The sequence below is a fragment of the Talpa occidentalis genome, unplaced genomic scaffold (genome assembly GCF_014898055.3).
Source record: "Talpa occidentalis isolate TD23 unplaced genomic scaffold, MPIMG_talOcc4v2.1 talOcc4.14, whole genome shotgun sequence".
NCBI classification, from domain to species: domain Eukaryota; kingdom Metazoa; phylum Chordata; class Mammalia; order Eulipotyphla; family Talpidae; genus Talpa; species Talpa occidentalis.
The window spans coordinates 61,645,112-61,672,644 of NW_023601433.1; the positions used below are offsets into that span (position 1 = coordinate 61,645,112).

At 42.8% G+C, this 27,533-nt stretch overlaps 1 protein-coding gene across 1 annotated transcript; it reads right to left on the bottom strand.

Annotated features, from left to right (window-relative positions):
- Nucleotides 1-896: 896 nt before the first annotated feature.
- PHYH (phytanoyl-CoA 2-hydroxylase) lies at nucleotides 897-18,935 on the bottom strand. Its single transcript, XM_037510620.2, has 9 exons — nucleotides 18,827-18,935; nucleotides 14,744-14,802; nucleotides 13,280-13,390; nucleotides 12,535-12,703; nucleotides 9,766-9,847; nucleotides 7,841-8,022; nucleotides 5,670-5,819; nucleotides 3,096-3,230; nucleotides 897-1,217 (listed from the first exon to the last, which is right to left on the bottom strand). Exons 1-9 carry the CDS (start codon nucleotides 18,899-18,901, stop codon nucleotides 1,164-1,166), a joined length of 1,017 nt encoding a protein of 338 aa, XP_037366517.1. The 5' UTR covers nucleotides 18,902-18,935; the 3' UTR covers nucleotides 897-1,163.
- Between the last annotated feature and the right edge of the window lie 8,598 nt (nucleotides 18,936-27,533).

The window sequence follows — 27,533 nt, forward strand, 5'->3', positions numbered from 1 at the left end:
ATGCCTTGTAAGACTTAATATACAGTAAGTTTAGGAATGCTTGAGGTCTCACTTTCTGGGAGTTTAAAGAGAACAAGACTCTAACTCAAAACTTTGTGTCATTTTGTCTTATCTGTAACTGACCATATACTGAAATATTGACCCATTCCCACTCAGTAGAGTATCTGGTATAAGAGTTCCAGTGGGTTTGTTTCACTGCAATAGCTGGGAATCAAACTTTGTGTTTTCAAAAACTCTCATATCCCAGTTTCCACCTGGAACTGAGCCGAACCTGGGTGTCTTCACACAGAAACAAACAAAAAACAGTGAAACCAGGTTTAAGAAAACTTGTGCTTAGCAGAATGTTCTTTCTTTCATACTAAAGTTCTAACTGGAATTTTAAAAAACAAGGACCATGTCTCCCTACTGCCCTCAGCTGGTATAGCAATAAATTGCTCTATCAAAATAAATTTCCCCAATCCATGCTTACTTGAAATCCAAAGCAAAAGTATCCAGTAATTTCCTGGCACCTTGAAAGAGGTTAGGTTTCCTTCATCAATAGTGAAAGTTTCAGCTGTCTTACCCAATAAGAAATAGCGGATAAAGCTACCCCTGTCTTCATTCTTTAGGAACAGAGAAAAAGACTTGGAAAGATCCAGTTTATTTCTTTAAGGAAGGTGATTGGGTTGGATAAGTCATGGAAGGAATCCTATGTCACAATGAGTTACCCACTCTTATTTTTAGTCCACAGCACCCTTGTGCCCTTCATTAAATGTGCTGTTCTGGATTTGGAAAGAACTTTCTTGTAACATGAAATTGGTAGGTGGTGGGTTTTCTAGGAAATGAATGCAAAACAACACACCCTGAGTTTCTACTTGAGTTAGTGAGGAGCTAACTGAATAAAAGAAACTGCATTAACACAATGAAATTATATATCAATCACCTTTATTAGTAGTAATTCCTGTCAATTTTCCTTAGAATGTTAATATTTCATTTTTATTATTTTTATATCTAATAAAGCGCCGTTGCACTGCAAAATTAACCATATGCAATAAGTACCCAGGCATGCATTTTGATTTTGTTAATTGTGATGGAAAAGATCACATCATCTCCTTAAGAAAGTATGTAGACCTCCTTTGCTTCATTTGGGTTTTCTTTCTGAGAGTTACAAGCAGAGGGCTCATTCAAAGATTGATTCTTTCTCCTTTCACCAGTCGTGCTCGGTATCTCCAAACATCCTGGAAATAATGCCAGATAGAATACGGTTATAGAACTACATTTCAATTTGTCTATTCACTCTATGATAAAACAGTTTTCTTGCATCTATAAATGATTAAACAGGAAAAAAATCTCCATAATAACCCTATCAGTTAGTAAATAAACCATAACCTGCGACTCCAATCATTTTACTTTCCAGTGTCCGAGAGTGTTAAATAAACTAGGACACAGTGTCCCCAAGCTGCCAGCCCTGTTCCATCTGGCACTCTGTGCCTCCGGGTTTCACAACTGGGTGAGTGTTATGTGTGATCATCGCAACGCAGCTTCCTTACTACCCCTTTACACGCTTTCCTCCATATTACTCATCTGCCTCATTTTGAATATTCTACTCCTGGTTAGATCAGAACTGTGACAATGATGTCATGGATGACTGGCTTACTTGGGTTTTTTTCTTTGTCCTAAGACAATTCAGACTTTCTTGTTTGTTTCTGAGCCAACTGTAAGGCATGATGGAAAGATTTTGGAATTTGACCTGACGCTGAATCTGCTATTTACATAAGTTAGGCCAAGCCTCCACAATCTTTTCTCACTAAGAGCATGGAGCTATAATGACTACTTCATTGGGTTTTGGTAGAAAAAAAAAAATAAGAAAAGTAATATCGGAAGTACTTTTGTACCTTGCAAAGAACTTCACAGGAGAAGTGAGCATTGCTATCCTAAATAAAGCTGATAAACTGCAACTTACATAGTAACTAAAATAAACAGAATCATGACAAACCTCAAACATAATGTATACCTTTTTTTTCTGCCTTAAAATTCAGGGTTGTGGACAGAAGCCCCAGATGACAGAATATGTTAGCTATGTAAAGCTTTTAAGTATTGAGCAAAGGGAAAGGACAGGACTCTCTAGGATGTGCAAATGTAAAATCGGAGCATTTTCAGATGTGGGTATGCTAATATGTTCTAAAGGGGAAAGGGATAAAGAGCAGATCGAGATTCTTGTGCTCAGAAGGTGTTTCAGAAATTGAGTCCTAATAAAAGCTAAAGGAGTTTGCCAACACTAGAGCTCCCCCACAAGAAAAACTGAAAGGAGCTCCTCTCTAAATCACAGTAAAGAAGGTCCACACAGGAAAAAACCTGAACAAAGAAATAAACAACCTTTCAGAAAACTAAGACAAAATGGGAGATGCAGACCCTCATATATCAGTAATCATCTTTAATGTAAATAGGTGAATTCAGCAAACAAAAGACAGAGTGTGGCTGGATTAAAAGCAAAATCCAACTATATGTTGTTCCAAAGGTTGCTTTTAACCTTCACCTCCCTCCTTTAAATTCCTTTCCTGCCTGTCCTGCCTGGGAACAGGTCAGCCTGCATGCCACAGGGCACGGAGACAGAGAAGCAGAGCTCTCACATGCCCCACTCTGGGGAAAAAAGTCCAAACTCAAATTCCACTGTTGTTTCTAGTGGGTGTCAGCAGTGTTTCCAAAATGAACTCTAAACCAAGCCCTTCATGTTTTCAAATTAAATAAAGTATGAGATTTACTAAAACCTGATGAAAAGGAAAAAATGAGATCTCTGGGGCCTCCCTAGTGGCACAAGGGGTTAAGACGCAACCTATGAAGCTAACCGTAGCCACTGCAGCACGAGTTCAATCCCTGGCCAGGGAGCTACCCACATGGCACAGCAGACCTCTCCTGACTCGCCCACTGCTCCCCTCAGCAATGTACCTCAGTCAGTCCGCCTGTTCTGTTCCCCACTCTGTCTCTGGTAGATCTTCTCAGCACCCCCACTCCCGTACCTCTGGCCTGTACCCCAGCTCTTATAGGCATAAAAATAAATCTTAAAAAAAAATTTTTTTAAAATGAGATCTTGACCTTGTCATTTCATACAAACGTACCTTCAGGTCAATGTTTCCTTTAGCACCATAAAATTTATCCGCCATGTCTACAATTTCCTTTTCAATGTTTTCTTGACTGGTGCCTTTCACATCGATGTACTCGCAACTAGCACCAGCAAAATGACAGGAAATTGCCTGCAAAGTGAACCAATTAATATGAGAAAAAAAATCCCATTAAAAAAATAACACCAACTGGGCCTCCCAGGTGGCGCAGCGGTTGAGCGCTGGGTTGCGAAGCTGCCCGCAGCCTCTGCAGCGTCGGTTCAATCCCCAGCTGCTCCCGGGCCACCGGAGGAGGGTCCCACATGGCGCGCAGACCTCTCCTGCCGCCCGCTGCTCCCCTCAGCAGTGTACTTCGGTCCTTCTGCCTGCTCTGCTCCCCGCTCTGGCGCTGGTGAATTCTCTCACCCTCCCGCGCTTCTGACTGTACCCAGTGCTCGTATAAATAAATAAATAAACCTTTAAAAAAAAAAAAAAAAAAAAAAAGACTGAAAAAAAAAATAACACCAACCAATCAAGGAGTCTTCTTTTAGAAAGTCAGTTATTTCACTGAGCATTTTTCTACATTGAAAGCTGTTCACTGTATCTTAAACCAGTCTCTGCGGCTCTCCCTCTCTCAGTTAAAGGGTAATGGAGAAATTACAAGAGATTTTTAGCTTGCTGTGATATTAATCTTCAGAAGGCACATAGGGGGCCAGGAACAAAATAACACAAAGGTCTTTTACTTTTTGGCATTTGATGTTTCTAATGAGTGTATATCCCCAAATTCTACAAAGGAGTGCATTCCATATTTATTCACCATCTTAGTCATAGACATTAGCTACCTAATTGAATTTGTGGTAGGTGGTTATTTCAATGCCAACAAATTAGGGAAAGCCACTGAAAGTACCTTGTGAAGTAAAATACTGTGCCCATAACTCCTCTCTACTCAAAAAGACAATGAAAAAGTTCTGTATCATTTACAGATAGTATCCATGTGAGGGCAAAGCTGATATAGTTCTCCCCATTCTTGAAAAAATTATAAACAAATCTAAACGGCAAGGCAGTCATTAAAAATTCATTTTCCACTTTCATCACAAGTCAGTTATCTTAAGATCAGCACACCTGTCAGAAGGAGTTCCTGCTTTGCCCAAAACATCAAATTTCTAGGCAGTAGAGTCACTGCCCATGCCATGCCAAGCCACATGGGAGGCTGAGGCAAAAGGGCCAATGTGCACTTCTGTGTACATGTTCTATGTGTTTCTTTCAGTTTATTGAGCTATAGCTGACATACAGCATTCTATTTGTTTAGGGAATATAACATAATGATTTGACAAATGTGTATTTTGTAAAATGATCACCAGAATAAGTTTAGTTAGCATCCATCGCCCTCAGTTAGGATTTTTTTCCTCATAATGAGAACTTTCAAGATCTACTTTCCTAGTGACTTTCAAATCCACAATAGAGTACCACTCACTACAGCCACTAGGCCGGACACTACATTCCCAGGCCTTATTTATCTTAGAACTAGAAATTTGTACTTCTGGGTCCATCTTCACCTCTTCCATGCCCCACCTCTGGCAACAGTCATTCTGTTCTCTGTATCTATGAGATCTCTTAAGATTCCACATACAAGTTTGATTATACACAGAGTGCTTATGCTCTGTCTTAGTTCCCTTAGCATAATACTCTCAAGATCCATCCATGTTGTTGCAAATGAAAAAGAAGCATTTCCTTTTTAAGGCTAAATAATATTCTTCTCTGTGTGTGTGTATGTGTATTCTCTGATTTCTCACAAACACAATACCATTAGGTTTCAGATAATATTAGATAAGAAATCTGAGAATCTGTGAGAAATCTTGTCAGTTTTTAATATGAGCAATGAAATAATTAAAATACTCAGAAGTTAAGGGGGTAAGAAAAACAAGGCTGCCTGCTAAATCCAATTTCTGGGCAGCCTCTGTTTCATGTCAATATCTTCCCAATAGTAATGATAATATAAACTTTTATATATGGTTACTGTGAGCTAAGTAAAATTCAAATTTAATTATTTCAGTGTTATCAGCCTTAGTTTAGCCTTCGAAAGCACAGGCTTTCAGCTACAAAGAAAACAATTGCTCCAAAGCAACCCCATGAATATTGCTGATTCAGTTTCAATAGGGTTGGGAGCCTGAGGTCAAGTGGCTTCTGACAGATAAGAGGCAAAAAACAAGGCATATAAATTTCTTAGTGAATAAACCAAAGTCCAGATTAGTCTGGACTTAGTTTTCAGGGCCTCCCTGGTGGCCTAGTAAGTCTCAGTACTACCACCGAAAGGCCTGATTTCAATCCCCAGACAGGGAGCTAACCCACATGGCGTAGCAGACCTCTCCTGTCTCACCTGCTGCTCCCCTTAGCAGTGTTTCAGTAGAATTGCCTGTTCTGCTCCCAACACTGTCTCTGATTAGTCCTCTCACCCCACCACCTCTGGCCTATACACAGTTCTTATATATAAAAATAAAATCTTTAAAAATAAATATTTTCAGCGTTAATATATATTGACATTTTGGTATACAACCCACTCATTTCTGAAAAGTGTTCAATGATCATGAGTACCTTCCGGAACCCCTGAGTCATGTTTCGACCAGATCCATGGATGAGCAAAGGATGAAAGAAAACAGTGTCCCCCTTCTGCATCTCCAGGTGCACTCTGTTGTTGTTTTCATCATAGTCTTGGATCCCATGGAACATAATGTTAACTCCCCCCTAAAACACATAAGAGACACCCCGTCTGTATTTGAGGAAGCCAATAATTAAATAAAAACTATCAGCGCATCAAGAAAATCACAGATTCTATATGGTCTTCCAATAGAAATATATAGATTCTTAAAAGAAATATATAAAAAATCAAGTATTTGGTATTTGAAAAGTTACATGTTTGATATTAAAATCATAGACATTTTCTGACCAAATGAAAAATCTGGAATTTTCATTTACCTTTCATTACTGAATTATATATAAAAATCTAGATCAGGCCTCCCCTGGTGGTGCAGTGGTTGAATGCTGGGCTGCGAAGCTGCCTGCAGCCTCTGCAGTGCCGGTTCGATCCCTGGCTGCCCACCGGAGAGGGTCCCACACGGTGTGCAGACCTCTCCTGCTGCACCCACTGCTCCCCTCAGCAGTGTACTTCATCGGTCTGCCTGTTCTGTTCCCTGCTCTGGCTCTGGTGAATTCTCTCACCCTCCTGTGCTTCTGTCTGTACCCAGTGCTTGTATAAATAAATAAATAAATCTTAAAAAAAAAAAAAAAAAGCCTCTCCATGCCAAGGTCCTGAATCCTTCCTTTAAAAAAAAAAAAAAAAAAAAAAATCTAGATCAACTTTGCATTTTGTGAGTCAGAGAGAAGATCTGCTTTTCAGTCTGAACTAGTAATTCTTTTCAACATGATACTTTCCTCACTAGAACTTTGTATAAATTATTTTTCTATTACTCAAGAGTATCACTGAGAAGCTAACTGTTCTCCCAAAAGAGGGAAGACAACAATCTCTACTCTTTTCTGAGCTCAGAACTACTCATGTCATGTCCAGAATAAAAAACAACAATAAATTAAAACACTGTTTTTTCTTAATAACTACTGCCATTGCTTTAGGTAATGTTTTTATCTAAGTTATGTCTTTTTCTTCAGTTAAGAAATTCTTGGATGTTTACATAAGAACAGAACTTCAAGGTATTCATTGCACATTTTTAGTATAAAGAAGACTGAGCTCTTCCCGTAGTGGCCTTAGTGATCTCTGAAAACGGTTGGCTACTCACTTGACCCAGAAAACACTACAAAGTCATGCAAATCAAGGGGCTCAAATTTTACTGTTCATCTTAAGAACACTTGTGAAACAGCCCAGGCCAACAAGAGTATGCATATCCGAAAAGCTACCACTTATCTGAAGAATGTCCCTCTACAGAAGCAGCATGTGCCACTCCACCATTACCACAGTGGGGCTGGTAGGTGTGCCCAGGCCAAATGGGGGCAGTGGTTGCCTACAGCAGGCAGGGAAAGGGGGCAGCCTTGTTTGTGGTGGCCGAGATATCATTATGTGTAAAAAATTACCAAACTGTACACTCAAAATATATGGTTTATTATATGTCAATTCTACCTTGATAAAACTCAAAAAATAAAAGTTCTTCCAAGAACTTCCAAAAAAAAATTTCCAGTCCCATCAAATAAATGCTGACTCATTAGTATAACAAGCAAGGTTCTTTCTGATCTTATTCTAGTACACCTTTTCAGGCTCATCTTCCACTGCTGCTCCCCAAATACACCCCCACTCTTCAGTCAGGTTCATGGTTATCTTAACCCAAGGCCTCTGCCAGCCTCCTTTCTACGGAACAGTCTACGCTACTCTTCAAGGCTCAGCTTAAACAGTGTCCCCAGAGCCTCCATAAGCCTCTCCACCTGGAAGGTGACACCGTTCCCATTTGCCCTCACCCTTTACTCCAATAACCATTGCTAGGGTACTGTCACGTGCTTCTGGTGTTGACATGTTCATGTCTTCCCTCTGGAACCAGGCTTTACAATCTTAGGCCCTACACAGCATCTATCAAAGTCCCTCCTATTGGCTTCCAAACACTTGTTGAAAGAACGAAAGTGATTATTTTATCTGACATCCTTGAATTTTTCATGATCTTAATTTCAAATCCTAGAACAATATTTTGCTAAGAAAGGAAGTGGCCTCTTTCTTAGGTAAAGGTAAAAGAAATTCTGCTCAAGAGCCAGCTTCTAGGCAGACCTACCTCCCACTGGGGATAATCGTGAGGCTTCAGGGAGCCTTTGTGTGTGCCTGGGAGCACGACCAGACAGCCATTGCCCCGGTGGATGTGCTCCATGGCAGTCCAAGCACAGACAATGTTATCACTGGGCCTGAAGGGAAAATAGTGCAGATCCTGGTGCAGGGGATGCCGGGATGTCTTCTTGCCTGAAACAGAACCTGCTGTTAAGACACTCAAGTCTCAGAATTCTCCTCTCTGCTTCAAAAGCCAGAGCAAAACCAAACAATGAAACTACGCTACAGAAAGAGAGCACCCAATTGGAAAATCAAATCAGCATGGTGATTCTGGATCCTCTACTTTTGTCCTGGGTTTCTAATAGCAGAGTGCATACAACACTATTTTCTAGCAAGCTATACATATGTCAAAATCTCTACTGTGCTTTATTCTTCTGTAACTCTGGTTAGGTTTTTTTTTTTTAATACAATAGCTGGGGTATAGGCCAGAGGCATAGGACAGGGAGAGGATTCGCCAGAGACAGAGCAGGAAGCAGAACAGGCAGATGGACTGAAAGCTGAGGGGAGCAGCAAGTGAGACAGGAGAGGTCTGCCGCGCCATGTGGGTATCTCCACGGTCAGCCAGGAATCAAACCCGCACTGCAGAGGCTGCGGACAGCTCCACAGTGCTGCGCTCAACCCGGGGAGGCCCCTGTAACTCTGGTTTTGATACAGACAATAGTAATCCAAAAAAAAATTTGCTTAATTAAATTGAAGAGAGGGGCCTCCCCAGTGGCGCAGCGGTTGAGCGCTGGGTTGCGAAGCTGCCTGCGGCCTCTGCTGCGCCGGTTCGATCCCCGGCTGCTCCCCGGCCACCGGAGGAGGGTCCCACATGGTGCGCAGACCTCTCCTGCCGCCCGCTGCTCCCCTCAGCAGTGTCCTTCGGTCCTTCTGCCTGCTCTGCTCCCCGCTCTGGCTCTGGTGAATCCTCTGACCCTCCCGCGCTTCTGACTGTACCCAGTGCTTGTATAGAAAAATAAATAAATCTTTAAAAAAAAAAAAAAATAAAAAAAAATAAATTGAAGAGAGTGGTCATATTTCAGGTTCTAGCCTTCTACATGGCTGCTTAAAAAAGATAGCCCTCAAAGAGGTTTCCTATCAAACTTAGGACTTTGGTGTATAATCAGACCCAGGACCACATTTCCGTTTTCCCCTGGCTTTGCTCTCTGAACTTGGTTGCCGGGAGCCACCTGACCTCTCCAAGCAGGACATGCCAGGGAGCGAGACTTGGTGTTAAAACAACAGGCCAATCACATAACTTCTCCCAGCCACTGGGAGGCAGAAAGAAATTGAAAAGGATAGAGTTTCTCTAATGGCTGATTTGCTTCTGCTGGTCTAGCTGAATTTCTCTCACGTGGCCCAAGAGCCACCTGCATTAGAATCTCTGAGACTGGTTAAGAAGATGTAGACCCCTGGGTTCTGTCTTCCAAACCAGACTCTCTGGGGGTCTTAGAAACTACATTTTTGCAAGCACAGGAAATTTTTAAAACATCTGCAATATGTTATTTATAAGAATAGTTTTAATTTTGTTAGTAGTAATAATGTCTTCACATCAGGAAGGCAGAATCTATAGTATTTCTGGTGAGACTATTAAGCAAGGTTTAGAGAGGTTTAATAACTGAGTTGATGGCATGGGAACCTCTATTTCATGAACTGCATTTTTGAGAAGCCAGTTGTACAAAACTTCAGCACAAACCGAACAATTAACTTCTGCAATCACTATTATACTTCAATGGTGTTATAATGCAGGCAGTTTAAGACAAATAAAAGAATACATATTCCCTCATGTAATGGTTAGCAGTTACATACACACAGCTAAGGTTAGAACATCAACCTTAGGTGCTTTAATTGAACAGCATTTTTTTTGCTTCTCCTTAACAATTAAGGTCTCTTTACCAGAATCTGGAGGTTTATTTATCAGCATTGTATGCATGGCCATTATATTGGGTCCAGTGAAGCACTCCACATATTTCAGGATCTGAGGGAAAGGAGAGAGAAGTTCATAGGAAATTAAATACACAAGCAAGCAACACAAAATTCAAGTATCTACACAAGAAGCAAGGTAGCAATCATTTAAAAAAACAATGGCATTTCACAACACTGCACATACAGCATGGGAAGGCGAGCAATGGAAATCATTAGCAATTTATAACACTGTAGGGTAAGGAAAAATGTCAGGCTTTTCTGCCCTCCCACCATCAGGATAGATGATGGATCCTTGTCCTGAATGCATGCCTGATGGCGGGCACCTGGAATAGGGTGTGGGCATAGGTAGATGAGATTCACCTGGGCTGAGACTGTGCTTTTAAGGGCGGCATCACGGGGACGCCAATAGCAGCAGAAGTCGAAAGAGAAGCCGAGAGAGAAGCAAAGCAGAAGCAGAGAACGCCAGAGAGCCCAGAGAGAGTGAAGATTTGCTGGGGGCTGGGAGGACTGCCAGCCTCCCAGACCCCAGCACCCCTGCCTACCATATGCCTGGTGAACCCCAATAAAAGACCTGCAAAACCACTGAGGACTCTGACTCCTCCTTTACCCGGTCTGCATGGGATCAGAAAACCTGCACTGTGTCCATTCCTGCCTTACAAACACTCTGAATTGAGTAAGTTTTTTTGGAACCAGTTGGACTAACCACTTTCCCTACAAGTAAGAGAGGAATTTCTATGAAATATCACCTGGGAAGCACAGAAATACATGTCTGTCAAGTAACACAGTCAGTGGTTGCCCAATGAGAAGGCAGCTGCCTCTTCCTAAGAGACCAATTGGTCCTAACAAACTTGTAGCTGCCACTAGAAGCCCAGAGGAAGGTAGAGCAAAGGGGCTCAGGGAACACTTACCAACCAGCGGAGCCATTCACTCCACAGCCCTGTACTGAAGTCTGTGAACCAGGCAGAGGGACAGGAAATGGGCACACACGGTTAAGCAGGTCCCTGCCCCCTCACCCTGGAGTTCATTGTCTTGCAAGAAGGAAGATGTTATAAACAATGATGCAGATGATTGTGGTGGAGATGCGTGCTATGCAGAATGAACTGCAATGACAGCAGGTGACATGGAGGGTAAATTAATCATGGAAGGCTTACACTTGCGAGAGGCTTCAGACATCAGCCCATTTAAGCTTTACAAAAATCCCTTAAAATTAATGTCCCTATTAACTAATAATCCTATCAATGAATGCCCCACATGAATAAGCCCGAGACTAATAAATTGCCCAAGTTGGCAGAGCCAGTTAAATGAAAAGGATGGTATTCAAACTCCAATCCTGACTGCAAAATATGAAGCACTTCCTACTGCCATCTCAACACTTGGTCTCATTTATAAGAGATGCTTGAAATGTTAACAAAAATCATAGGAGTCAGCCTGTCACTTTTTGGCATTCACTGATATTTTCTAAATCTCAGTCATCCAGAGCCACACTTTGCACTGCTATTTAGCTTAAAATTTCCCTACATTAAATTAACTCCTTTTGTTAATTTAATTTTATCTTGATCAATAATTTTCCTGAAATTATGAGTCTGATGTGCTGGTTAATGTTCCCAATACACATTAAAACAAATACTTAACTAGTGAAATAATGCACACCTTCCCCAAATCATTGCAGGAACGGCCAAAAGCAGGGCTCACACCTTAGAGATACAGGACATCTGGAAGTCCTGCTGGTGCTGCAGCCACCACGAGGTGCCACCTATACACTACACATCCTATGATAGGACTTGGTTGGGAAGAACAGAAGGTCCAAAAGGACCATCTGATCCCCAACTCAAAGGGCAGGACATCACAGGGGCTTACCCGTGCAATCAAATACTCTAACAGCACATGGGTTTATCATTTCTAAGTACTGTATGCAAAGTCCCCTTTAAAATTATCCTACATATGGTTCACACACTACAGTACATTTGTGCAATGAAATATTTTGCAGTAGCTTAAAAGATATGAAAGGGATCCGCCAATGCTGATATTAAAACTCTACTGTAAGTGGGAAAAACAAGGTTACAACCAGTTATTCCCATGTTACACAGAAGGTGGGGGATAGACAAATATGCTTGCAGATACATGAAATCTAGATGAATACAAAAAGAACAGTGAGCAGCACTGGGGATGGAAGGAGACTTTACTTTTCATGGTATGCCCTTCAGCACTAATTAGGTATCTTCTATACATGAGCTACTCATAAAAAATATTTTTTTAAAAAACTAGTTCAACATTAAAGACGAATTCACACCTCTGCTGACAACAGCTTTACAACAAAGAGCCTTAGCAATTTCACCCGTTGATACACCAGTATGGAGTGTGAGAAAGGCTCTCAGTACAGAATTCCAACCAAAGATAATTAGAGATCTCTAGAGCAGGTTTCTCAATCTCAGTGTAAATGACATTTGGGGTTGTGTAATTCTTTGTTTGGGGGAGGGGTGATTCTGTGCATCACAGGATCCCGAGGCCCCATAGGCAGCATCCCTGGGCTCTATTCACTAGGAACCAGTAGCACCCCCTCCCCTGACCGGACAATCAACTGTGTCCCCAGACATGGCCAAAGGTGCACCCGAGAACCACTGCTCGGGGCCATCGGAGGAAAGGCTAGATAAAGTAAAAGCAACACATCTGCTTTTGAGGCAGGCATCAGCATGGACTACATTCACTTAAAGGGCAAGCAAGCACAGGAAGGTGTGGGACCTGAGGTAGGGTGCAGTATCTGAAAAGTTCCTGGTCTTCCTGGAAATCCTGCACCTTGGTGACCACTCTTTCGTTTGGAACAAACTCTGACTTTGCAATGGTCACATCTCTCATCACCATCAATCCACGTGGCTTCACCTCCTTTCTGCAAATTTTTTCAAACTCATTCCTGGAAAATTAAATCGACAAATGATGTCATTACTGCTGGCTCCAAGCACCTGCCTGGCCCTGTTGGAAGATCTGGGGGAGTGGGAGGAGAGCTTCTCTGCACTAGGTTGCCCTCCAGTCTCAGGCTGAATTGTTCTGATGAGGGGGGAGCAAGGATAACCATCTAGGAATCCAGGTCTTAGAGCAGTGAGGCTGGAATTCACTACCAGAAGTCAAATATGCCTTAACTGAACAGACCAGTGGGAAAATATTTGTGGTTTGGTTACATCTGAATAATAATAGCAGACTATTCTGTAGCTCTTACCCTGCCAGGCCCTGTTTGAAGCACACTCTCTATTTTACCTTATTTAGTCCTAATGACTCATCATCTTCATCTTACAGATGAGGCACGGGAAGGGTCAGTAAGTTGCCCCAGAACAGACAATGCTAAACGCTGGTGCCAAGACTCCTGAGCTCAGACTCCCGACCACTTCTAACAAGCCAAGTCACTGGAAAGTATCTGAACATGCGCAATCGAGCTCATATTCCCAATCCATAAATATAACACCTAATTCTGTAGAATAACAGTTTACTGTACCTAAAACGTTCAATGTCAGCATCAGAGACTAGATTTTTAATGACAAGAAAGCCATTTTCTTCGTAAAATCTTCTCTGTTCCAGGCTTAGAACATTATTATCCTTAGTAAATCTAAAGGAGAAAGCAAAATCACAAATAAGCCATATTTAAAAATTACAACCTAGTAAATGTATCAACAGCCTGAGAAATGTTCATATGCTTCCACCCATTTCTGTTTCTAAGACTTTAAAGAAGAAATAATCTGAAGAAAAGTTTTAAAGCTTTAAATCCAAAGCATTAACATTATCACCCAAAAGTGGAAGAACAGTTAATTATATTACACCCATACAACAGGATAGGCTCAGGCATTAACAATGAACAGCATATAAAGGCTTAGGCAATGCTTATTATAAATAAAATATTCATTACAAAATGACTACAGTTATGTAAAAGCAAAACGATGTTAAAAAAAAAAAAAGACTGCAAAGAATACAAGCAAAATGAAATTATGTTTTTTTTTTAAAACTCCTATTTCTTTTTCTTTTTTTTTTTTTTTTTTTTGTGGGACCCTGACCGACGGCTGGGGCACTGCAGAGGCTGCGGGCAACCTCGCGCCCAGCGCTCAACCGCTGAGCCACCAGGGGAGGCCCACTCCTATTTCTTTCATTACAATTTTTTTCTGTAATGAATATGTAACATCTTTCAGATGGGAAGCAAATTCAATATTTAATATCTCAATAGTTTAGTTTATGCATTCTCAGAAGAAATCAAAGTAACAAATTACAGGTTAGTTTTCTGCATATACACAAACTCAAATCACCCAACCCATTCCTCTAGGTTGGAACTGTGGTTCTGTGAGGGCATCCAGAGAAGGAAAGGAAAATTAAGGTAAATCTAAAATGCTAGCTAATATATAATATAACCAAACTACAGGCTAATTCAATTGAAAGATGCAGGGTTTGAATTTTAAAAACCAGACAGCACTTTCCAGAACTTGTTCCTTCTTCCTAAATTTAAAAATACATATAGGAAATGAAAGTTGGGCCTCTCTGGTGGCACAGGGATTAAGTCTCAGCCCTATCAAGCTATTGCCAGCCCCTGCAGCATGAGTTCTATCCTGGCCAGGTTGCTGACCTCTCCTGTCTCACCTGCTGCTCCCCTCAGTAGTGTATTTCAGTAGATCCACCTGTTCTGCTCTCCACTCTGTCTCTGGTGAATCCTCTCACCCCCCACACCCCTGGCCTGTACCCCAGGGGTACAGGGGTATTTATATGCATAAATAAATTAAATAAATCTTTTTAAGAAAAGAAAGAAAATTAAAGTCATGGACTTCAAAAAATCCACATTTGTACTAGTCAAAACAAATCTTGGAAATGGAGGATTTGTGTAACGAATTCTAATCAGGTAACATGATATACTGTCTTTTTTTATTGTAATTACTACTAGAAAAACTTTTATGTATATCATAAAATTAAATCTACTTACTGGAATTGTTGAGGATGGAAACTGGAAGGATGAAGACCCCCTGAAATGGGATGAGCTACCTAAGATGTGAATTAAGGCAAATTAAGGTAAAATTGTGAAGGCAAACTTTTCCAGAAACAATAGCCTACCCTGGCCTGGCTCTGACAAGAAAAGGTTGGCACTACATAGATACCAAACAGCCTGGTGACACATACAACCACTGGCATTGCTTCATTTCATTTTGGCTGACAAGAGCTGTGTTATCATTCCAACTACGCAGAGCAGGAAACATAGGCTTCATGCCAAATTTTACCCACCTGTGACTCATCCAAGGGCACCCAAAAGAAAATGACTGAGCCAGAACTCAACCCCCGCTTTTTACTTCATGGCTTTCATCTTTTTTTTTTTTTTTAAGGATTTATTTATTTGTTTGTTTGTTTGTTTTATTTATACAAGCACTGGGTACAGTCAGAAGCGCGGGAGGGTGAGAGAATTCACCAGAGCCAAAGCGGGGAGCAGAGCAGGCAGAAGGACCGAAGTACACTGCTGAGGGGAGCAGCGGGCGGCAGGAGAGGTCTGCGCGCCATGTGGGACCCTCCTCCGGTGGCCGGGGAGCAGCCGGGGGATCGAACCGGCACTGCAGAGGCTGCGGGCAGCTTCGCAACCCAGCGCTCAACCGCTGCGCCACCGGGGAGGCCCGGCTTTCAACTCTTTTATCTCCATGACTATTCCTTCCACTAAACTGCTGAACAGTTTTTTATATAAAAACAGAAAGATTCCATCTAGAAGGAGAAAAGTGCTATTCAAAAGAAGTCTTTAATTTAGTGGGAGTCCAGTCTAAAATATCAGAAACAGCTGTCTTCATTTTTTTAAAAAATATTTGTGGGCCTCCCTGGTGGCACAAGGGGTTAACGCAACCTATGAAGCAATCCGCAGCTACTTCAGCACGAGTTCAATCCCCAGCCAGGGAGCTACCCACATGGCACAGCAGACCTTTCCTGACTCACCTACTGCGCCCCTCAGCAGTGTATTTCAGTCAATCTGCCTGTTCTGCTCCTCACTCTGTCTCTAGTGAATACTCTCACCCCCCCACCTCTAGCCTGTACCCCAGTTCTTGTATGCATAAATGTATTTTTTAAAACATCTATAAAGTTAATAATGATTCAAAGTAAAATATGATATCCATAATCAAGTATAACTTTACATATCTTAATGAACTAGAAATTCTTTCTGTAAGATTTCTTTTTTTTCTTTTTTTTTTTTAAAGATTTATTTATGCACACAAGAGCTGGGGTGCAGTCCAGAGGTGTGGGGGATGAGAGGATTCACCAGAGACAGAGTGGGGAGCAGAACAGGCAGACTGACTGAAATACACTGCTGAGGGGAGCAGTGGGCGAGCCAGGAGAGGTCTGCTGCGCCATGTGGGTCACCTCCCTGGGCAGGGATCGAGCTTGTGTTGCAGTGGCAATGGATAGCTTCATAGTGCTGTGTCTTAACTCCTTGAGCCACCAGGGAGGGTCTCTGTAAGATTTATTTTCTATCCAGTAACCACAGATAATCGACATGGTATCCCGTTTCCTTTGTTGTTGTTTTTTTAAGTTACTTTCAGAAAGTCACTTCTCATAACAATGTCATCATTTCTTAAATGATATCTTTATATAATTTAGTGACATGTAATAGTCAAGGAGAGAGGCAGGCCAGGACTCAGAATTACCAGACAGGTAAATGACTTTCATGAACTCTGCCCAGCAAAAGGGGGTTGCCAGGTCAGTTCAGAGGTCAACCTTGCAATCCAAAATAATTTCCTCTCTACCAGTCCTGCATCATGATTGTTGTTCTTCTTGGAGCATTTTTCAAATGATGTGGAAATGTGTCTAGATGTCAAAAAAGTGATGTAAAAACTACTTACCGTAATTGTCCTAATTATGTAATTATATAAAAACATAAATGCATAGAAAACAAACACACCAGAAAATTTACAATGATCTGTGAGTGGTGAGATTATGGAATTATTTTCTTTATACTTATTTGAATTTGTAAGTGCACTATGTTTTTATACTTCAAAAATTACTATTCTTGGGGCCTCCCTGGTGGCGCAAGGGGTTAAGCATCAGCACTATGAAGCAATCCACAGCCGCAGCAGCACCAGTTTGATCCCTGCCAAGGAAGTGACCCACGCGGGGCAGCAGACCTCTCCTGTCTCGCCCACTGCTCCCCTCAGCAGTGTATTTCAGTCAATTCGCCTCTTCTGCTCCCCACTCTGCCTCTGGTAAACCCTCTCACCCCCTACCTCTGACCTGTACCCCAGTTCTTATATGCATAAATAAGTCTTCAAAAAAAAATTACTATTCTTTCTTTCAGAACCCATGTTTCTTCACAACCAGTTAAGGCTGGGAAGAAACTGCTACAAAATTTCCATTAGTGCATTTAAGGTTAAACCACACACATATTTACCAAAAATGTAGGCCGAGCTGACCAATACCAGAGCCACTCACCACAGCTAATTATTTAAGTTGAAATGAATTAAAATTAAAACTGCTTTCTCAGCTGCACTGGTTACATTTCAACAGCTCAGCAGCCATATGCAGCCAGTAGCTACGGTACAGAAGTCTGGGTGGGCACATGGTCCTACTCCAGAAAGTTGTACTGGGCAGTGCTGTTCTAGGACACACAGATGAAAAAACTAGGTTTGACCTTGAGACGATTATAACAAGAAGTCACAGGATCAGACCAACTTTGAAGAGAACACACTGAACCCAGAAACTTTAATTCCCCTTCCAGCTACCTCTAGTCCCAGTAGGTTAGTGGTTCTTGAATTTTAACAGATGCCAGTGATAACAGGGTGCTGACCTCGGCTTTGTTTCCATAGATGTGAGGTGGGCCCAAGAATCTGCATTTCTAACAAGTTCCCAGGTGATGTTGATGGGGCTGGTCCCAGAACCACAATTTTACCACCTTAGTTTAAAGACCTTAGAGTTTTCATTTCATTCAACCTGTTTCTGCTTTTTCACCAGCAAAATTAAATTACATAGTCACCTGGGTTCCCCTTATCATTGTATTGGCAGGATTTTAAACTTGCAAGGGTCTTGATACAGTACTGTTTAGAAACTCAGGGGAAGAGGCCCACTGAAAGTAAAAGAAACCACTATTCCAATCATCTTAGGAGCGATTTCAGGATCCTGCACGTACAGCAGACCAGAGGGGAGGTCAGGTTGCTTACGGCAAAATCCCAGGCAATTTTCTAGTGAACTTTCAAAAGCACATACTGCACAGGAACACCTTAATCCTGGCAGGCAAAAATAATCTATAAAGCAATCTGATTTATGTGTCACGGAATGACAACTTTCTGGATCCCAAACCGGCAGCACACAATCCCTCCCAGATCCACCTCTGAAGACCCAATCAGGAAGGAGGCAGACATAGGATCTTTTAAAATCAAGTGAATAAATCTTTAAAAATAAACAAATAAATTTAAAAAATCAAGTGAAAAAATGCAAAAGTCCCTTTGCAGGGTCAGCAACCAGGACTCCCTGGGAGAAGGGCCTGGCTGCAGGGCGCTGGCGGAGAGCCTGGGTGAGCTGCCCCCCCTCTTTCCCCGGCCCCGTGACCCACTCTCTGCCCTTGGGGGGGCCAGGGATTGACATTTTGCAGGGCGGAGGTCACGCTGCAGAAAGGACGTGGCAGCTGGGAGCAGTCCCCCCAACCCCAACTCCCCCCCTCCTCTCACAAACAGGAAAACGGGCCCCCCAGAGGTGCCTAAAGCTGGAGCAACGCTACCACTGCGGCCCGCGGTCAGGCGCGGGCAGGGCCCCTTGGGGTGCCGGGGGGTGCCCCCTCCTCTCCCGCGCCCCGGTGCCCGGAAGAGTGACCACCAACCGCCCTCGGCCGGCCTCGGAGTAACCAAAAAGCCAGCGCGGCGGGGCCTGGAGCCTGCGGGCCCCCCTCAGCGGCGGGCACCCCCTCAGCGACGGGCACCTCCTCAGCGACGGGCACCCCCTCAGCGACGGGCACCCCCTCAGCGACGGCCGCTGGGGATCGGCCCGGCGCGAAGGCCACGGTGGCGGCGCCCCTCCCGGCCCGAACCCCGCGTCGCCCAAAGGATACGACGGCTCCGGCCGAGGGGCGGCCGAGGTGCCCCAGCACGATGCGCAGGCGGTGGGTGCTGCGGGACTCGCCCATGGTCGCAGGGAACAGCGTCGTCGCCCGCCCCGCCCGGCCTCGATCCCACTTAACTCCGCGGGCGGCCCCGCCTCCCGGCGGCGGGAGGGGCGTGGGCGGCGCGGCCCCGGGTCAAGGGCGCGGGCGCCGGGGCTGCCCGCCTCGGGCCTGCTCCTGGGGACGCCCCTTCGCGCGGTTTCCCCGGCCCGCCGGCGCGTGAGGACCGCAGAGCCCCGGCGCCCCGCGAGCCGGAAGCCGGCCTGAGGGACTGGGGGACAGACGGGCACCCACACTTTTTTTTTTAATAGAGGCATGTTTTATTTATTTATTTACTTGTTTGTTTATACAAGCACTGGGTACAGTCAGAAGCGCGGGAGGGTGAGAGAATTCACCAGAGCCAGAGCGGGGAGCAGAGCAGGCAGAAGGACCGAAGTACACTGCTGAGGGGAGCAGCGGGCGGCAGGAGAGGTCTGTGCGCCATGTGGGACCCTCCTCCGGTGGCCGGGGAGCAGCCGGGGATCGAACCGGCGCCGCAGAGGCTGGGGCAGCTTCGCAACCCAGCGCTTAACTGCTGCACCACCGGGGAGACACCACCCACACTTTTGACTGCGGAGTATCAGTGTTTTTTTACTCTAGGTGACCGTTCCTTTCTCTGAGCTGCTAAAGAAATAAAAATTCAAGTGTTCAGCCCTAGAAATAACATTCGATGATCAAAAGAGGCGTTTAATTTAATGGGAATCGGAGGCAAACTATAAGAACAGTTGGCTGATCATTTTTTAAAGTGTATGAAATAAATGACTCCCTAAAAGTCGGATCCACACAGTGTGGTGTGATTTTAAATTTCTTAAAGATCTACAGATTCTCTCTCTCTCTCTCTTTCTCGCTCTCTGTCTGTCTGTCTTTTTTTTTTTTTTTTTTTTTTTTAGATTTTATTTATACAAGAACTGGGGTATAGGCCAGAGGTGCAGGGAGTGAGAGGATTCACCGGAGACAGAGTGGGGAACAAACAGGCAGATTGACTGAAACACACTGCTGAGGGGAGCAGCGGGCTAGACAGGAGAGGTCTGCTGTGTCATGTGGGTCTCTCCCTGGCCCACCGGGAATCGAACCTGTGCTGCAGAGACTGCGGACAGCTTCACAGTGCTGCGCTCAACCAGCTGTGCTACCGGGGAGGCCCTCACTCTTTTGTGTAATCATGTAGTGTTTATTTTTTTTGTGATTAGCTTATTTCACTTATCAGAAAGCCCTCAAGCTTCATCCATGGTGTCATAAAGGCAGGATTTCCTTCTTTACTAAAACTGAATAATAATATTCCATTGTATGTATGTCAGCACCACATTTTCTTTAACCATTCATCCATCCATCCCTCAACGGACACCCAGGTTGTTTTCATATCTTAGTTATTGTTGTAATGGTGCAATGAACACCAAAGTGCTGATATATCTGTAAGCTCTAAGAACTAGAAATTCAGGCCTCCCTGGTGGCGCAAGGAGTTAACACACAACCTGTGAAACTATCCGCAGCCACTGCAACAAGAGTTTTATCCCTGACCAGGGAGCTACCCACATGCACAGCAGACCTCTCCTGTCTCCTCAGCTGCTCCCCTCAGCAGTGTGTTTCAGTCAATCTGCTATTCTATAAACGACTCTGTCTCTGGTGAATCCTCTCACCCCCACACTCTGGCCTGTACCTGTACCCCAGTTCTTTTTTTTTTTCTTTCTTTTTTTTTTTTTTTGGTGGGACTCTCGCCGTTGGCTGGGGATCGAACCGGCGCTGCAGAGGTTGCGGGCAGACTCGCAACCCAGCGCTCAACCGCTGCGCCACCAGGGGAGGCCCTGTACCCCAGTTCTTATATACATAAATCTTTTTAAAAAAAAAACAAAATAGAAAGTCTTTCTCTATATTCTTCCCGGTTCCCCCGCCCCAGCATTTGTTTCTTTTTTCCTCATTTTTTCCATTATCTCTTTAACTTAGTGAGTTACTTCCAGAATATTTCTCATCATAAAGATCATCTTCAATGATGTCTTTATATAATATGGTGGAACTGCCATAGTTAAGGAGCGAGCAGGTCAAAATTCAGAATGATTAGCTTCTGCCTCTTTTCTCCAACCCACAGAAAAAAAGTCAGTGTCAGAGCAAGTCATGACCTCTTACCTTCATCTTTGGTTACTCTGCCTTTTTTCCTTCTCACCCAAGTTCCCAGATTCTTTTAGGGTAACAGAAAGTCCTGGATCCTACCCTTAGTTCTTCTTAGTCTCATCCCCCAAACTGACCACCCCATGTCAGGAACCAGACCTTGAACTTCTTGAATGAACCTCAAGGGTTTTCAGAAGTGCTTAGTTTCTCATAGTTTAAGATGAAGTAGCTAGGTTTTGGCACGTACAGGAAAGAATCGTGATCTTCCTGTTTCTGAGCAAAGTCCCTGCAGGGATGGAAACACATAGATGTCTCTTTACTGCCCTCACCTGGTGAAAAGTGGGCACTGCCGACAGGAGGAAAAATAAAAGTGAGAATTCAGTTCACCCCTACCCGAATTATTTAAAATGTAGGAACTTTACCCTCACAGAAGTTGGAAGTGCTCATATTTAAAATGACTAAAGAGCAATATGAGTGATAACAAGCTAGTACCTCTGTATTTTTGATATTTCCTTAAAATACCCTCATTTTTACAATATGTGAAGACCTATGCCCTCTGTATCTTAAGGCATTTTTGCAGAGAGGTGTTTAAATTTATGATTGTAATAAGAGAGAAAGGAAATTCTTAAATGCTCTAATTGTTATTTTCATCTTTTTAAATTAGAGGTTTACTGTGTTTAAAAGTTTTCATTTAAGATCCTGTAGGGAATTAAAACAATAATTACAATGAAAACAACGTATTATCCCCTCAGGTAAAGAGGTGTTACTAGTTTTTTAAAAAAATAGAAATTTGGAAAGTCCCAAAGTAGGCATCTTGAATCCTTAGCAATTGTGTTATTAAAATAAAAATATTGGCCCTCCCTGGTGGCACAGGCGGTTGAGCACCGCATTGTGAAGCTATCCGCAGCCTCGGCAAAACAAGTTCAATCCCAGCTGGCCGGGGAGCACCCCACATGGCGTAGCAGAGCTCTCCTGTCTCACCTGCTGCTCCCCTCAGCAGTGTATTTCTTCAGTCTGCCTGTTCTGTTCCCTGCTCTGTCTCTGGTGAATCCTCTCAACCTCCCGCACGTCTAGCCTGTACCCTGGTTCTTGTATGAATAAATAAATCTTTAAAAAAAAAATTTAGAATTATTGAAATAAAACAATAGTAGAATGTAAATGAGATCACAAGTGTATGGGCTTTTAAAAAAAGGTTTATTTATGCATACAAACACTGGGTTACAGGCTAGAGATGGCGGGGGCAGGGGTGTATGTGTGTGAGAGGATTCGCCAGAGACAGAGTGGGGAACAGAACAGGCAGTTGACTGAAATACACTGCTGAGGAGAGACAGGAGAGGTCTGCTGCGCCATGTGTGTCACCTCCCAGGCTGGGGATCAAACTTGTACTGCAGAGGCTGCAAAAGCCTTCATAGGGCTGCACTTAACCCCTTGTGCCACCAGGGAGGCTCTATATGGGTTTTTTTTTTTTTTTTTCATTGTTTAGTATTTATTCATTTCTTAGTAAAGCTGGAGTTTGAAAGTTACTTCAGAAGTGCCCCTTTTTCCCCCTCTCTTTTTCTTCCCTTATGCTTGGTTTACCCAAGTGCTGAAAGTAAACTTAAAGACAAATATTGAAACATAATACTTTTCAAAATCATCTAAGTGTTAATTTTTCCCAAAAAGTAAAAGTTAAAAAAATGCTCTTTAGGTAATAACCAGTCTGAGCAGGTAAGAAAAATAGTATGACCTAAGAAAATCTTGGATTAAATTGTTCAAATACCGTGCACACTTCAGAAAACGTCATCACATGCATTAGAAATTGTGTCAGGGGCCTTCCTGGTGGCACAGGCCGTTGAGTACCACACTGTGAAGCTGTCCGCAGCTTCTGCAGCACATGTTCGATTCTGGCTGGCCAGTGAGAATCCCACATGGCACAGCAGACCTCTCCTGTCTTGCCTGCTGCTCCCCTCAGCAGTGTACTTCGTCAGTCTGCCTGTTCTGTTCCCTACTCTGTCTCTGGTGAATTCTCTCACCCTCCCGTGCATCTGGCCTGTACCTCGGTTCTTGTATAAAAAACTAAATCTTTAAAAAAAAAAAAAGACATTGTGTCAGATCTAGATTTAAAAATTCCATTCCTTCTGCAAAGAACAGATAGGGCTGCAGATCATAATTGGGTATCAAGCTCATTTAATTTATTCATTCACCAAATAGGAAGCAAGGACATTTGCCATCTACCTGCTCATACTTGACTTCTGTGGGGAAAGACTATTATTAGCTCCTACCAAAAGTCAGTATTTCTTCATGCATTAAGTCCCATGCCTGGTCTCAACAATCGTAGAAATTTGTTCCAGCAAATCTCCTTTCCTTCTCCATCTGTATTTGATCTCCTGCCCTCCTTGCATCAACATACAAGCATGCTGTTATTTTCCTACATTTCTGGTCATCACTTACAAATTTCTCTATCCAACTTGGAAAAATTGTATAAATTCACTGTCTCTAATTTTTTCCCTCTCATTTTCTTTGGAAAACAAGTCTTTGATGCTCATCTTTTCATTGAAACTGCTATTGTCAAATTCACCAGTCATTACCATGTGGGTTCTCATTTTTCTTATTCTCATTTTTCAACATATCTGATCCAAGCAGCGTTGTACCCAGTGAAACACTGAAATAACCTCACTCCCTGCTCCTTCCCAACTTCCTTTGCTGGCTGTTCTTCATCTCCTGGCTCCTGATTCTGTCCTTTGATATCTCTTTTCTATAAACACTAGTATTCTCAGTAATCTCCTTCAGTCTCGTAACTTAAAGTTCCTCTGTAAACTGACAACGTCCAAATTTGTATCTCTGGCCTGGACTCTCCAATAAACTCCAGACTATGTATCCAAGTGCCTACTTCACATTAACATTAGGATTTCTAACAGACATCTTGAAACAGAATTCCTAATCTTCCTCAGATAATCATGTACCCCTCCCCCCAAAAAATTAATATGGCACAAGGGGTTAAGTCACAGCACTATGAAGCTATCTGCAGCCACTGCAGCATGGCATCCATCTCCAGCCCGCCAGGGAACTAACCCACATGGTGCAGCAGACCTCCCCTCAGCAGTGTGTTTCAGTCCGTCTGCGTGTTCTGCTCCCCATTCTGTTTCACCCCCTGGCCTCCACACCTCTGGCCTGTACTCCAGCTCTTGTTGCATAAATCAATAAATCTTTAAAATTATAAACCAGTGTCTTAACCCCTGGAAAGGGTGGATGTGATCTTATTTAGAAATGATTAAGTTAAGGATCTCAAAATGTGTTCTTGTTAGATGATCTGGTAAGACCTAAACCCAAATGCGAAATCTCCCCAGGTGACTGTCACTACCCCAGATCTAATCCTGTAAAAAAATACTGTTTCATGGTATTTTGTGGTGAAGGTAGGGTAGGAAGAAAGAAAACAGGAAAATTTCTCCCTCTGTCTTCTTCCTTTCTTCCCTCTCTAACACTAACACACACACACACACACACACACCCCTTTCACTCATTTCTATTAGATGTGTCAATTTCAGAATCTGCCCCATAAAGATCATAGTCTTCATAAAAATAATATAAGAAAAACAAGATAAAGATATTTCTAAGGACACAAATATAATTAAACTGTATGTTATAAGACGAACTTTCTATAAATCATTTGCAGACAGAGACACAAGCTTATTTTCTCTAAGTCCATTTCTTATGTCAGCCATAATTAAAATAAGTCTGAAGAATTGAGACATGTATGGTGCAAAGAGATGTTTAATCTTTCAGCATGAACTAAAAACTAATATATGTATAAATCTAGGGAAAGATGAAAGGATAAAATTATCACTTATGGAAATGTTTGGATTGATAAATGACAAGAGGCCTAGGGTAAATTATCTAGCGTGACATGAAGTTAAATCAGCCAACAGACTATTGATTACCTAATTTGTGCAGGGCTGTCTACAAAGTGCCGGGGAAAACAGAAAGGGAACAAGCAATGATTCATGTCAGCAAAGGGTTCACAACTGCCTTAGAGAGAAAGACTGTAACCTGGCAAGGACCTAACCTGCCAGAAAGCCTCAGCAGGGAGCAGGTGTGGTCAGAGGAGAGGGGGAGACGCTGGAGGCAGAGAGACTGACTGTTGGGGAAGCAGAGTTTCCCTTGCAATGCTGAATTGCCCAAGAATGAAAAAAGAAAGGGACACCTAAGTCTCACTGAAAAATTTTGTGCTTCCACGTTCCTTCATGCAACCTTCATATTAATCACATGGTTACATATGTGTATCTATATTTGAACGTTCCAATGTTTTGTGATGGAAAGCAATACATACGCAACTACAGTGAAGATCACGGGTGCTATGGGGGTAGAACTACCGGGACTACACCTGAGAAATCAAATACTGTCCAGAAATGAATAATGATGTAAGAAAATAAATTAATTAATTTTTAAAAAGGAAAGAAAATAATACATATGCAATGTAGAAAATTGTATAATGCAGCTGCAATGCAGAAAAATGAAAATACAGAAAGAATTTTTAAAAACTAAAATTCACTCATGTTCTTGCTTTCCAAGAGAAAACCATTGCTAAAATTCTATGTATTTTTCTCCATCAATATATAATTGGACTAGATGAATCCATACTTTTTACAAAATTGTTACTCTCTTTTACCTTAAGTTATAGCATAAGTGTTTTACTGTCAAATATTCTCTAAAACATAATTTCCTAGAATGTAGTTATATATTATTTTATTTCCCCCCACCTTTATTGAGGCACACTTGATAAATAAAATTGTATATATTTAAAGGGTACGATGTAATGATTTGATCTTTGTATACATTGTGAAAATGATGACCACAATCAAGTTAATTAATATTCAAGTTAATTAATATGCACATAGCTCTGTGTGTGTGTGTGTGTCTGTGTCTGTCTGTGTGTGTGTAGTATGATCTTAAGATGTACTCTTGGGCCTCCCCAGTGGCGCAGCGGTTGAGCACTGGGTTGTGAAGCTGCCCGCAGCCTCTGCAGCGCCGGTTCAATCCCTGGCTGCTCCCCGGCCACTGGAGGAGGGTCCCACATGGCACGCAGACCTCTCCTGCCGCCCGCTGCTCCCCTCAGCAGTGTACTTCGGTCCTTCTGCCTGCTCTGCTCCCCGCTCTGGCTCTGGTGAATTCTCTACCCTCCTGCGCTTCTGACTGTACCCAGTGCTTGTATGTATGTATGTATAAATCAATCAATTTAAAAAAAAAAGATGTACTCTCAACAATTTTCAAGTATACATTAACTATATTCACTATGCTGAATCTTAGTTCCCAGAACTACTTAATTTTTTTCCTTTCTCAGAACTTACTCATCTTATAAATGAAGTCTGGGGCCTCCCTGGTGGTGCAGGGGTTAAAGTCAGTGCTATCAAGCTATCCCCAACCACTGCAGCATGAGTTTGATCCCCAGCTGACCAGGGAGCTAATTCACATGATGCAACAGACCTCTCCTGTCTCTCCTCAGCAGTGTATTTCAGTCAGTCTGCCTGTTCTGCTCCACACTCTGTCTCTGGTGAATCCTCTCACTCCCCACACCTCTGGCCTGTACCCCAGCTCTTGTATGCATAAATAAACAAATCTTTAAAAAAAGAGAGAGCCCTTATATTGTTTAAAGGAGGCTATCTAATGAGATTGAACAAGTTCATATACCCACTGAAAGGGCAGAGACAATAACCATGGACTCTGGTAGAATAAAAGAGATGGTAAATGTGGCCAACCCTCTAAGAAGGAGCAATCAAGTTAAAGGGTAAAGCCATGAGATCCTGGAAGTTGGGGAGAGGTGGGGGTCAGAAATATAGGTGTCCCCCATCAGAAAACAGAGCAAGCCTATGAAACTTTCCTCAGCTGAAAGGGGGTAAAATGAAGAAGCAATTACCATTCAGGTAGGAAAAAATTTGAGCATTTCTAGATCCCCAAAATCACCTACACAAGATCACATCAAACCTAATATCACTCTCATGTATAGTAAAAACAGGAATGACCTGATAAATACACAGCCTGTAGAATGGCGTGCATAGGAAGGAGCTTGGTGGGCCCACCCCTCCTGCTGGGGATATCACTGCCTCTGGAGCAGCTGCTGTAAAACCAGTGCTGACACTTTTCAACTTTCATTTTCTGTCGTAAAAGCAGAAATTCTTGTCAAGTTTCTTTCGGCCAGTGGAAATAGGTATTAATATGGCCTCTGGTAAAAACAAAGTGACATTGAACTTTGGAAAAGCAGGGGATACCTGCATTTTATAGAGAGGGGAGGAGCCTTAGATGAATGCCAGGTCCAGAGCGTCCCTGCTGTTCTACAGTTCAAGTATTTGGGATTAGATGCTTCTCTAAAATTTGCCTCACAAAATGCCAGCATATCCTTGCTCTCCAGAAAAGCAGATGATGCCACTCTCTGCTTGGAGGCCCAGACTAGCTCTGTGTACAGGTCTCGGCTCCAAGTGGTGAACCATCTTCCACCCAATGAGCTCTGCTTGGGTCAATTCTTGTTAATAGATTTAAAATATAT